The following is a 13,626-nucleotide window of genomic DNA, read 5'->3' on the forward strand; positions in this document are numbered from 1 at the left end:
GCTGTCTAACTATAGAGGTCACAGTTCAGGCCTTAAGGCAATCCCAACTTCACATTGTGTGAAACAGCAGTTTAGTAACCTGAATTCATACATATACAAAGAAGAGTTAGTGTGCTCTGTGTTTTCCGCTTGACAAGTCTTATCTTCATGCTGTTGATGGCTGTTATGATAGAGTGCCTGTTTCCTTGAGCTAAATTGTTTAATCAGTGATATTAGACGTTCAGTGAGTGCTGCGTGCAGAAACTCCCCCTATCTCTTTGTATCTAATGTTTTAACTTCAGCTGTCCTGCTGTGAACGCAGTGTAGATGTGCAGGGCTGAAACATATTGTCATAAAATAGTGAAACAGTGGCCAACGCAATTTCCCAGAGCTCAAGGTGATGTCTTAAAATTGCCTGTTTTGTCTGACCAACTGTCCAAAACCCAAAGATATTTAGTTTGCTGTGATGTAAAAAAACAACAACCTAAAAGCAGCAAATCCTCACATTATAAGAAGGTGAAACCAGAGAAAATGTTGCATTTTCGCTTGATTCAATACTTAAAATTGTTGTCGATTAAATTGACTAATTGAATGTTTTAGTATTAAAAGAGATGTGTACGGTATGGTCCCTGCTTCCTATCGAATGAGGAAATCCTTTTTTAATTATCATACACCCTCTGCTATGCTTCCTCGTGCTAATCTGCCACAAAGAATCTTTAATCTCAAAATGGAAAAGAATGGAAACCACTCATAAATGTTCTAAAGTAGGTTGCATCATTTTAGTTAAAATGATAATCCAGAATTTCTGTGTGCTAATTGTGTATTTCATTATTAATCATAATAAATTCATGATTGAAACAACACAAATATTTTACTGAGGTTTCTGTTTCATATATAAAAATCCCCAAACTTAACTAAGATGTATAATTCTATAGGATCAGTTGAACAGCCCAACATGAATAGATGTGTGTGATGAGCCAGGACTTGTACTTCTCTTTTATAAGATTATTTTTTGGGCTTTTCCACCTCCGAAAGGAGAGAGAGAAGACATGCAGGAAATTGTCACAGGTCGGATTCGAATCCTGTACCTCTGCGTCGAGGCATAAGCCTTGAAGTATAGTTGCGCCTGCTGTACCCACTGGCTCAACCCCGCCACCTTGTAGTGCATTTTAAGACTTGGTGGTTACAGCTATATTTATACATTTTCTTTGAAGAAAAAATGGTTTGAAGGGAATCTCTGAGATGGTTAAGCGTGTGTATCCTGCCAATTTTGGTAAATATTACACTCATACTTTTTGTTATTTGAGAAACATTTATTTTGTTGTATTTTTTACATCTTATTTCAACATTCTGACTGTTTCTTCCACATTGTAAATTATGTGATGAATTGAATATTCCTAATCTGTACTCTTCCCCCCTTCATACCCCTGCCTGTCTTTAGGCCTCTCTGAGCTGAGCTTGCTGATGTCATCCTGGGTTATTAGATTGCTCCCTGTGGAGACAGGAAGAGCAGTTATAGCTTTATGAGAAGGATTCTGATGTGGGTGCATTGTCTGGTCAAGTGCACAATCATTTGAATGGATCAGTGCGTATTGCTCACCGCCCTCGCTTTTCCAGCACACTTACAGGCCTCACTTATGTAGACAGGCTACATTTACTGCTGCTTTTCTGTGCAGTTGTTTTCCACCCATTGTGTATACACCAGCATTGGCCAGTAATGATTCTCCCTTGTGCACTCAGTTCCTTGTAAGGGTGCAGTTTGCAGTGCTGCTGTGTTGCATGGTGCTTGGTGTTCTCTAAATATGAGGAGGAAACTGCTTGTGATGTCACCTTCAGTTGAGTTCAATCAGGCGTGTTCTCTCCAGGAAGTGTTTTCAGTTTTGGAGTGGTCAACCTCGCTGTGACAATGTCCATTCACAAAACCAAAAATGCCAAGTCATTCACATTCAGTCACTTTAATAGGTACACCTGTGCTATCTAATGCAATTCAATACAATAATTCCTTCCTTTAGACAACATTTAGTTTTTGTTGACATTGTCGGAAATGTGTAAATTCCTTGTGTGTTATACTGAGGTCAGGGTTAAATGTGTTCTGGACTGCATTATATTGAGCTGTGTTTCTAATTTCTTGTCCTTTCCATTTTCATACCGGTGTACCTAATAAAGTGGCCACTGAGTGTATGTCACTATTACAGTTACCATACCTTATATTAATATTTGTACAGTACAGTCAGTAATTTGTAATGGTATTAGCTTACATCACCATTACCACTTTGAACTTAAAATTTCCCTGACTCCTGGTCCCTCCCACTTAATTTTTTGGGTGCAGTCAAATGAAAAAGTGATCTATTAATCATTAAAATAATTGAGGGGTAAAAGGACTATGGCAATTATCATTAGTTGACGCCTTTATTTACCTGCTAACTTAACCAGCTGTAGGTTCCTAAACTCCCACTTGGTTCTAGCCTCTACCTTGTCTGCTCAAAGTTGCTTTTTGGAGGGAGAACAGTGAGAGAAGGGACAGTGAAAAAGCTGTGGTCTCCACCTAATGTGTAGCTTCAGTTTGGATAAAAGTGAGGTCTTGAGAACAAATAAAGGCTGGCAAATCCGATCAATACTCAATAATGAATATCCGTGTCTGTAAGCTAAACACGAGCACCCCCACTGCACGCTGTATGTTGTGTCTGCAGGTCAGCAGACATTCATGTGTGAGAGGCTGTAATTTGCCATACTCTGCATTACTATCTAAGTTAAAGGAACAGAGATAAGAAAGTGGCAGCTCTAGGCTGTTTAAAAGTGTGAAGCGTGTGTTTTTCAACTAACTTGCATGTTCAACAACTCTAACATCTCCAAGATAAAGAAGGGTGAAAACATGTTGTCAGCACCACAAAAATGCCATACATATGTATGTGGTCCTTCCACTTTTATTGTGGGTTTATCCATAATAACGTTTGGTTTTTGTTCAGTCTTTTCCTCTACTTTTCTGATATTTCCCCACTGTAAAGAGAGGAAGCACATGAGCAGCACATTTTACATCCAAAGCTTCCAGTGCTTAATCACATGATACAGCACATGTTCTTGTGTTGTTTCTGCAACATCAACACGGCACATTGCTCTGTGGCAGAAACAACATGATGCTTTTTTCAGTTCCGTACTGGGTTTCCTTTATGTAACTATGAGCGGAAAATACAGTAGCAAGAGCAAACAACCACACAAATAAGAAATATTGGAATAAAGATAGGTGTGTGAACGTACAACAAATACACTAAATAATGACGATGTCCATTACCAATGAATCTGTATTATTTTTGCAAAAGAAAAAAATGAATTGTTTAGTCTATAAAATGGCCGTCACATACAGTATTCCCAGATTCAACATTCAACATCTTCAAACTTTTTAAACACTCCTTAGAAGATATTAAACTTACACATATGTAAAACAGAAAAGCAGCAGATCCTCACATGTAAGAAGCTGTTACCATGCACCAAATCTTTCATTGATAAATTAAACTTAAACAATGAATCGCATGGCAACATTGTTGTCTGTCACTTTTCTGCCAATCAACTAATCAATTAATTGACTAGTTTTCTTTTTGAAGTAGTATGACATTATATTTGCCAGTCAGCTAAGTGGATCATTTATTAATTTTGGGACTTTTGCAAATGTATAATATCATTATGTCCCTTAAATTACCTGGTGTGGTGTCTGATAATGCCTTTGGAGCAAAACTTCAGGTCAGGTGTTACTAAAAAGAAAAATAATCCCCCAAAAGAAGGCCCACTGTAGGTTACAGCTCTGACAGAGTAATTGAGGTCATGCCATTGTCTCAAATGTGAAGAAATGAAGTGAGGTAACTGAATATGACAGCCCTGCTCTCGGACGTAGCTCATGCCTCGGGGTCTGGATGGCTTTTCCTCTCATATCAGAGATGAAAGGCTCGACAACTCAACTGTTGTTAATCTTGTGATCTTCCAGGGTCAAGTGAACGTCGTCTCTGCAGTGCTTTGGTCTCAGACACGCATGATGGTGCATGACGTTTGTGGCCTCTATTCATATAAAGTTAGGGTAAGGCGTTAAAGGAACACATCACTGTATACTTACATTACTGTTGACCATTTTCCAGAAATTTCGTAGACTGATTTTAAAAGCTTGTGGGAAAACTCAAACTATATGCAACGCTTGAGATTTGTGGCATGAACTAAAACCAACTGCTGCCGGAAATGTTGGATATCTAAACGTGTTTGGCATGCTGTGGAAAATAGTTTTCAAAGTCATTTATAATTCCCTTAATAAGCAACAGTCACTATAAATTTAAAACAAAACTGAATTATAATCTACGTGATTAATGTTGGCGTATCCAAGTCAAATTAAGCAAACATCACAACAACTTGAGTATGAAAGTTCATTCTTGGCCCTCGGAAATAGTAGTTTGACAAAAAAAGTTTTGAAAAAAATCTTGAGTCTGTGTCTACTTACTATCTTTTTCTGGGTCTTTCCACCAAATCTCATGATCATCATCGGTGGATAGAGTTTGCACAGTTGGCATGGAGAATTAATACAGGTTACATACTTGGGTCATATCATGACAACTCTTGATGAAAACCGTGAGATTTGATTAAAAGCCACCGAAAAAGGCTTGCAAGTGGACCTGTAAATAGCCTTTTCTGTAGTGCCACTGCTATAAAGAAAAAGCACTTTTAATGATTGCACTATGGTTAGATAGATGTTGTACTGGTTGTCCTTACTTGTGCAATGACAATAAAGTTGAATCTAATCTAAACGTACTTGTTTTGCCACTGTCAGGCTCAGATTAATATTCTAAGTGTCTGACAACATTATGGAAAGGATTTCTAAGGAGGTCGACCTTTCTGTTAAAGAGTATGATCCTTTTTATTAACATAAAAACATCCGCGAAATCGCGTTGGCTAGATCCCCCAGACTCCACGTAAATAAACCGTTATTTTAGCATCGTTAAATACACTTCATGTAAAGTCGACAGAAACAAAATAAAACTATGAAAAGCCATTTTGGGTCGTCTTTCCCAACCATCACAATTCTAGTTTTGGTTGAAATAAACACATAGTTTACCGATGTGAAAATACTTTGGCTCCATACACGCTAAAAGGATTGCTTTTTTTTAAATGGAGTCTGATGGGTTTAGTGCTCGAGACTTCAGAGCTGTTTCTGGTTAAACAGAAAGGTCTTAAAGAGGTTTTTAAAGGTCTATCTCTGAACGTATCCTTTTCATAATGTTGTCAGACACTTAGGGCTAGATTTATCAAGCCGTTTGCGCCTGTTTCCAGGCGCTATTTGGTCGCAAAGACGGACGTAACCGATGCGGGCTATTTACAAACAGGGCGCACTTGGGTAAAACCGCAGATTGTCTGCCACATGAGCGAGAAGAGACAAGTTGCGCTTTCAATATGCGTTCGTGGGAGGGTCGTGGGGAAAGTGGGAGTTCCACCCAAAAAGGTGGGAGGATAAGCGCAAAGTGCGCCTAATTATATATTCCGTGGTATTTACAAAGACTGTCAGTAAGAGCGCGTCTCTATTCTGCGGGGGAAATTCTCCGCCTCTTAAAAGCAGGTCTAAACCAGCCGCAATCGAGTTTCCTCGTAGACCTTTATGCCGCTGGTGAAATGGCAACAGTAATTTGAGCAAGACGAAGACGAGGCTGAAAATATTTTTAACACAAGAATCACACTTTGTCAGTGAACACAACATAATTTAGCGTTACAGATCAAGCAGCCATGCAATATTAGAGTTACTGGAAGAAATCAAAGTTGACATTGAATCTCCCACTCAGCGTTCACATTCCATTCCAGCAGTTGTTAAACTCCTCGCTACATTACAAATATTGGCAGCCGGATAATTTCAAACAGTCATAGCATCAGCAGTGGGAATATCTCAGTCTGCACTCAGCCATATAGCACAAGTACCGCTTCGCTACAGCGCAATTTACGGTATAGTGGGCGGAGAAAGACGCTGATTGCCTGATGGGTTGATAAATACTACGCAAAATGTGGAAGCATAGCGTGCGCTATTACCGAACTCTCATAAACAGACGCAGCGCAAACTGCGCTAGTGTTAGTAAATCTAACCCTTAGAATACTAATCTGAGCCTGTCAGTGGCAAAACGAGCACTGTTGTGAAGGTAAATACAAGCTGGACAATTGCCCTATTAACTTACATTGTAGCTTGTTTCACCGCTGCAGCGATCTCACTTAATACTGGACCAATGTCAAAGATTGTTGTTTCCATCAGTCACTTAGACACAAAAACATAAGAAAATAGGGTTTAAGGTCCAGGTTGTTAAAAAAAAAAACAGTAGTTACCCTTAAAGTGTTTTCTTTAAACCTGTTTTATTGACAGATTACAGAGTTTGCTATTATTAGTTTTTAGGACAGGAAAGTGGTGTGTATCCTATTGTGTAAGACTCCAATTAGAATCAATATTTCTGAGTGAAGGTCTGCCCAGTTAATATCCTGTCAGTTTTCTAACCAGCAGTGTTTTCTTAGCTGGAGACGGAGAATCTGTGCTCTGCATGTTGATCCCCATGACCAATTAGGATTATTTATATAGGATCCTCCATAGGGAGGTAATCATTGCTGCCTCTCATATCAACACGTAGCCATATAATGTCTAATTTATTTGATATGATTCTCACTTGAGACATTGCTTAGAGAAATAGAGACATGCTACCAGTCTCTACGCCTTTAAGCATACAGTTGTCTGTTGAAAAAAAAAAAGTGTTATTGTGGAGTAAAAAGTGACAGAATTCCAGAAACAAACACGCTTTCCAAAAGTACATATTTATATTTCACATTTTGTTCCTGCGTGCCCCTTGCCTATCTTACCTCTTGAGCTCTAATTTCCTACACTAGCAATAGGGTCACTGTAGACTTAACATCTCCTACGGTGTGGCTAAATCGAGAATGTCTAGAGTATTGTTAAGCAGTGTGTGCTTGTCTACCACGACAGCAGCTCGCAGCAGCAGACCATCTGCCAGGTGTTGTATAATGCAGTATTTATGTGGCTTTCTGGCCTCTCTCCTACATGCGTGACTCTCAAACTTAAGTGTATTTAAAGAGTGTGCATTTGCTGACTTTATCTCGCATTGTCTCACTTTGTTTATTGCAACAACAACAAAAACTGCTGTCATGAAGAGAACTCTTACACAGAAATGGAGTTTGGAAGGGTTCTATAGTCCTAAGGACTGTTAGGGATTAAAGGTCCCACCTTGAAATGGTAAGGAGGACATTGAAGCCCTTAAATTACCTGTAGCAGTGTATCATCTTTCAATGAAATGATATAGTGATAAATGCAGCGAGGCACAATCACCTTTTGGAAAGTTTAGGCTAATCCAAGACATAGCTGTTACCAAACTGTTTTTGTTTCTGATAGAAGGGAGTGCTTGAAATGATGCGAGTAGAGATGACAACTGGTCCTGGAAATAGTTCTCTCTCTCTCTCTCTCTCTCTCTCTCTCTCTCTCTCTCTCTCTCTCTCTCTCTCTCTCTCTCTCAATCAATTAAATTTGCTTTATTGGCATGAACAAAGAAAACATGTTGCCAAAGCAGTTTAAAGAAAATTCATATACATATCACATATAAAATACATAGGTCACATAGATTCTATACTGTACTGATCGCTATACAACACACTATATTACAATTACATTACACAATATAATACATTACAGTTTTATATAATATAATTATTATACAATACTAAAACAATCTGTAATTTTGGGATCCTATGGTGGTATCTGTGGTTGTGAGTCCCTCAGGCTGTGGCAGCCGGATACATATTTAGAAGCCAGTGGAGCTTCTCTCCCTTCTCCTAGGAGAACTTCCAGCTTCTTTTCTGGGGTGGACATTGGGAAATTTGCTATTTTTCCAAAGTGTAAATCTCGTAGTGAAGAGAACGTTTCACAGTGGAAAAGGCAGTGCATCTCTGTTTCTACCTCCATGTTGAGCGCTGAGCACATATACGATTCTATCTCTCCCTCTCTCTCTCTCTCTCTCTCTCTCTCTCTCTCTCTCTCTCTCTCTCTCTCTCTCTCTCTCTCTCTCTCTCTCTCTAAATATAATAATGTACTCTATTGTATTTATTATTGAAACGTATACCTATATTTATATTGCCTATAGTACACAAATAATGCCTGCCTGTTGCACTACTATTAATTAATTTAAATCATTATTAGTATCTCTTTATCTCTTATCTTAGGTGTCCTGTTAAACTGAAGTATGGCTTCAAATCCCTGTTTTGTGCCCTGTTATCCCCTCTCCGTCTAGGGTAATCAATGCAGGAAAGAGCACTTTAAATGAGGACCAGGCCTGCTGTGAGGTGCTGGTGGTCAAAAGGAGACCTGCAGGAAGCTCCACGCCCAACCGGACCCCGATGGACCGCAGGAGGTCTTCCCTGCCCAATGGAGAGAGTTTGGGCCTCCGGGAGTGCTCAGTGAGTCAAACTAATGAGTCTGGATGCATCTGGAAATATCCACCTTTTCCACCATCTCCAACTTGAATGACATTCTGCAGACGCATTTTTATGACCACAGGAAGAGACAAGATACAACTTAAGAACAAAATACAAACTGTAGTGAGATCTATTGCCTCCTTTGCCCATTTGTTATCCTTAGACATTATCACACACTTTATTTAAAATCAAACGCTGTTTTTGTAATGCAAGCATCTACATTTTAGCATTTATTCACTGATGAAATCCAGCTAATGGTCAGAATGGATGTAGTGCTTGAATGCCCCTGGGGTCCTGCAGTTGGGACCCAGTGTCCCTTCATCCCGTCCCATCAGCAGTTTATTGGGACGTACTGCACAGCGTCCTTTACACACCGCAGCCTCGGCCTTCAGCAGCTCTCGACAGCCACTAATACGGGCAGGCAAATGCGAGTACATTTGCTCACAGAAACACACAAACAGGCTTTAAAGTTAGCAAATGTCTTCTGCAAGTACAGTATGTTGTGTACAAAGGAAGGTAAAGTAAGGAAAACTGTATATCATTATGAAATGAAAACTCACAGCTGTTTGCTTTTGTAGGGAAATGTGTACTACATTGACACTGTGATGTACTATTGATATACTTATTCAGTTACTGACACATACTTATTACTAATACTTATGCTATAATTTCCCCTCAGCCCACCAGCACTTTACTCAGGCCCACCCAGAGCCTACAGGAAACTCGTGCAAGTACCTCATGACTCACTGCGGCAGTGATACTAGACCAATAAGAGTACTAGTGTAGAGCCTTTCTACTGCTTTTTCGGTTCCACTTTACTTGAAGGTATCTACATAAGAGTGACATGACACTTTCATGAACGTGTGATAAAACATTATAAACAAGTCATAAACGTTTATGACAATGCTTTTTTAGTAAGTGTCATTCGGTTTTGTCATGACAAGTTATGGTTATGGTTAGGATTAGGGTTCATGTGTCATGACTGTGTCATGTCACTCTTATGTAGAAAACTTCAAGTAAAGTGTTACCGCTTTTTCTTTAATAGGCTCATTTCTTAGAATCTGCCTGCACTATATTTAGACAATCAGAGCTTTATTAGTGTGTGCAGAAATACTGTATGTGCTAGCAATGATCAACACTCAGTGACCAGAAAAATGCAGTATAACCCCTGGCCCATGCCTGCAGAATAAAGTCTGCCCTCTCTTTTTCACTTGACATACTTTATGTGTCCCAGCATGATGCATGGTGCAATAGCAACTCCGTGTCCATACTTTCATTATGATTATATATGACTGAATTACTTAGAATGGAGTTAAATTTGTATCTTAACAGACTGGAGGGCGGCAGATCATACGGTTGCTGCACTTTTTGAAGGTGGCAAACTCAAAGGTGTGCAATGAATGAACCAGATCACAAGACGCTTTTTCTAAACATTATGTGGGAGATGGCACTTTGTAGATGAAAACGGAAGACAGTATCCAGCTTTGGAATATACAGTGCATCATGTGGGTCTATTAAAACCTGCATATTTGAGGCATTGATCCCAGAGCATAAATTAACATCATAGCAAAGCCAGTCGGGCAAACCCAGAATGAAGGGGGCTTTTAGATCAGAAGAAGTTATTGAATGAGGGCCTAAAAGCATTCCCATTTAACACCTACAGCATTGGATACATTTAAATGCAGTTTGAATGGAGCTTTAAACTTTGGGCAATGTGTGAAGCACTGATGTCTGCATGAGTCAGCTTTAACACCTGGGCCGTGCAGCTTTCTGTTTGAGTCTCTGTAACAGCTGTACTCCGAGCTAAAGTCAGTCCAATGTGGTATCTATTCTTCTGGTCACTGGGACAGTATATAGCTCCCAACCCTTTTGGCTTGTGACCCTTTACACAACTGAACATCTTCTTCTTACCCCACCACAGGTTGCATATTAGATGTCAGTTGCAAGAGACTCCACTAGTGTTGTTCCCTTCCCTTTAGAGGCCTAGAGGAGTATACTATCCAGTATTTTACTATAAGCAAAGATGAGAGAAAAGTCACTTTCCTTATTTCATTTTTTATTCCCCCCCCCTGAAATTTACAGTATCCTGAGATTGGTGGGTCATTCCAGGTAAGGAACCACAGCAGATACATCATCTGACTGCAAGGAGAAGGAAGTTTTGAATTACCCCACATTCACACTTTTATAATGTTGGATAAAAAGTCATTACATTTCATTCATTTTGACAATAATAAAAAAATACAAACCAAACTCTTGGAGTTATCGGAAACTGGATGCAGCTGTTGTCGAAGCATCCATTTAGACATGCTTATTAAATCTTAAAATATTTGATTGGCTGTCATCAACTTATGACTGATTGTTAGAGAAACTGTTAAAGACACGTCATATTAATAGGGAACCATGCAGTCACAGATTTGTTTTTGCTGATGACTATAAATATAAATCAAGCAGATACAAATATTGACCCAATTAATTAGTGTGTCATTGTCTGGTGTGTGTTTGACTCTATCTGTATCTAGGACAGCTCTGAAGACCTAACCTTCCACTACTGGGCGTTGTTTGATGGCCATGCTGGCTCTGGGGTGGCTGTAATGGCTTCCCGCCTTTTACATCACCACATCGCCATGCACCTTCAGGAGGTGGTGGAGATTGTCTGCACTCCAAACCTGCTGGCCCCCACATGCCTCGGAGAGGAGCCTATCAATCACCACCTCACCTCTACATCCCAACGCGCCCTCACCAGGGCCGCCTCGCTCCGCGGCGCTGCAGGGGCTCCGGGCTCACCCAGCACCCCACCTACACGCTTCTTCACTGAGAAGAAAGTCTCACAAGAGAGCCTGGTGGTCGGAGCCATTGAGAATGCTTTCAAAGACATGGTAAGAGGCGTGTGCTTGGTATAAAGTAGAAGTCTGAAAGTGTTTAAAAGAGTGTGCTGACCTTTTTGCCAATAATGTCATAAATAAACTCTTCAATGTGCAATGAAAATATTATACACACCATTCAAATTACAGAACATTGAAAACATTCATTTTATGTTTTTGTACCCAATTATGCTCCCATATCGTCTTCTCGTCTTCTTTATAGTTCACAGATGACTTTCATGAAAAGTGAGCTGGAAGGAAATTTAGATATTTGGTAGCACTTTATCAGCATTATATTAAAATTATGCATTGTATGATGTCTAATACATATTTTGTGGACAGTTGGAATTTGTGTTGTACTATGTAGACTTTCTCTTAATTTTCCTTCTGTTAGGGATTTCCTATAATTCCCAGAATAACATTAGACATACCCCTGTCAGATTGCCCAGAGTTGGTGCTTCCATCCCTGGGTGTATGTGTATTTGGAGAAAAAGGCTAGTCATGCACTTTTCTAAAAAGAAAAAAAAAAAGAAAAGAAAAAGAAAAAAACATTTCCAGCTGCATTGCTTAATTGAGACAAGTTGCTGGAAAAAGAAAGAGACAGTCTGCTAAATAAAATAAAAATACTGTAAGTGTTTTCATTGCATGCGTTTGCCAATCATATTACACCCACATCATAACAGAACTTGCACAATGATATAGACTGTTGCAACAAATATATACAGAATTCCTCAACGCTTAAACCCAGTAAAATGACGCTACAAACAAATCTATATTTTGAGAATGAAAAACCTGTCCCTTGTAGTCTTGAAAAGTAACTGCAAATAGCTGTCTGCTCCAGTCTTCACAAAGAGCTGTGGATATGGTCAGCTTGAATTATGCCACTTACAATTTATTCCAATTGTCGGGTGGGAAATTATATCAAAACACCCATTTAAAAAAAAGCTCCCCACAATGATCCACCTCTCTGCTGCTCACTGTGTCCTCAGTATATATTTCACCATAAATGATGAAGCCAACATTAGAGTATTAGATACTTGATACTTAAAAGTTAATTTGAGGTAATAATTACAGTATTGCTGTAAGTTGACATGGACTCATCATTCTCTTTTCCAGAGAGATAATGTTTCTTACCTGACTTACCTACCTACATGATCCCATGTCCCTCTCAAACTGAAAGCACATGGTGCCAGTCAGTCAGTCAGCCAATAGCCTCAGAGCCAGGAGAAGTGATGTACTTTTTCCATCTAGCTGCTGCAGGTCACACACTCACACACGCAAGCCATCTGGCAGTGCTGTAAGTGGATGCTGGACACTTGCAGAGGTCAAAGAGATCAAAACCAGAGCCAATCAAAACAGTGTTGGCCTGCCTGTTATGTTTGTCTTCTGATGGATTGCGAAAGAGTAATGATCTTATATGTTACATGGAGAGTCACTCTTCTTGTTCTGAAATCAAAGCGATTTAAATTATAGTAATTCAGAGTTTGCTATTTTGCTATGTACATGTAGGCAGGATAATGCCACCAGCCCATTTAAACAAGCAAATGACTTTCATTAAGGGTTGTATACAAGAGAAGAAAAGGATTCCTCAAAAACAAATTAAACAAGTGGATCCTTTAAACATAGACCTCAATGAAACATAAGAGTTTGCACAGAAATGTACTTACAACTCAACAAAACACAGTATTAATGATGATTAGAGCTGCAATTCTGATTATTTTCATTATCAAGCAATTATTTTATCTGATTATTTTCTTGTCAGCTATAAGCAAACATTGCCCATCACAAGTTCACAGAGGCCATGGTGATGTGAGGTCTTGTTTTCTCTCACCAACAGTTTAAAACAAACATATCAGTTTACTCTTATGGAAGACTAAGATAACAAGAAAATATTTTACATTTTAGAAACTAGAAACACGAAAAAAAAGAAAAGAAAAAATGAACTAAACGATAAATTAAATAAGATTACTCAGGGAGGTAAAATAAGATCTTACAAGAGGGCGGTGCAGCTCAATCCAATTAGAAAATACAATTATTCAGTGCATCCTGGTGTTTCCATGTCTTCACCACTAGGTGGTAGTGTGCAATTACCTATTCTCACCAAGCAACATGGCCATAAAAAGGGAAATGGGGCTATGGGGCACTTATGGCATGTGTAGGTGTAATTAATGATTGTATAAGGATCAGTGAATGAATTGAAAGGTCTATTTTGAATTTATGGTTAATGATGAGGGGATTTTTTTCACAGAGTCAGGAGGATTGTGTTTTTGAACTACAGTTGCACATAGTTGTTATGACAAAATAC

General features: G+C 39.1%; 1 protein-coding gene across 2 annotated transcripts in view; it reads left to right on the forward strand.

Annotated features, from left to right (window-relative positions):
- Positions 1–13,626, forward strand: part of ppm1h (protein phosphatase, Mg2+/Mn2+ dependent, 1H) — a 40,497-nt gene that overhangs the window by 1,807 nt on the left and 25,064 nt on the right. Inside the window, exons 1-3 of one of the 2 annotated variants that reach the window (XM_028586227.1) lie at positions 7,163–7,228; positions 8,277–8,442; positions 10,980–11,336. In XM_028586227.1, the coding sequence (XP_028442028.1) occupies positions 8,383–8,442; positions 10,980–11,336 (417 nt within the window). In that variant the 5' untranslated portion in view covers positions 7,163–7,228; positions 8,277–8,382. Of the gene's footprint in view, positions 1–7,162; positions 7,229–8,276; positions 8,443–10,979; positions 11,337–13,626 lie in introns of those variants that run through there. The other variant, XM_028586226.1, reaches the window with a different exon arrangement.

Source organism: Perca flavescens, chromosome 8, assembly GCF_004354835.1.
Source record: "Perca flavescens isolate YP-PL-M2 chromosome 8, PFLA_1.0, whole genome shotgun sequence".
NCBI classification, from domain to species: domain Eukaryota; kingdom Metazoa; phylum Chordata; class Actinopteri; order Perciformes; family Percidae; genus Perca; species Perca flavescens.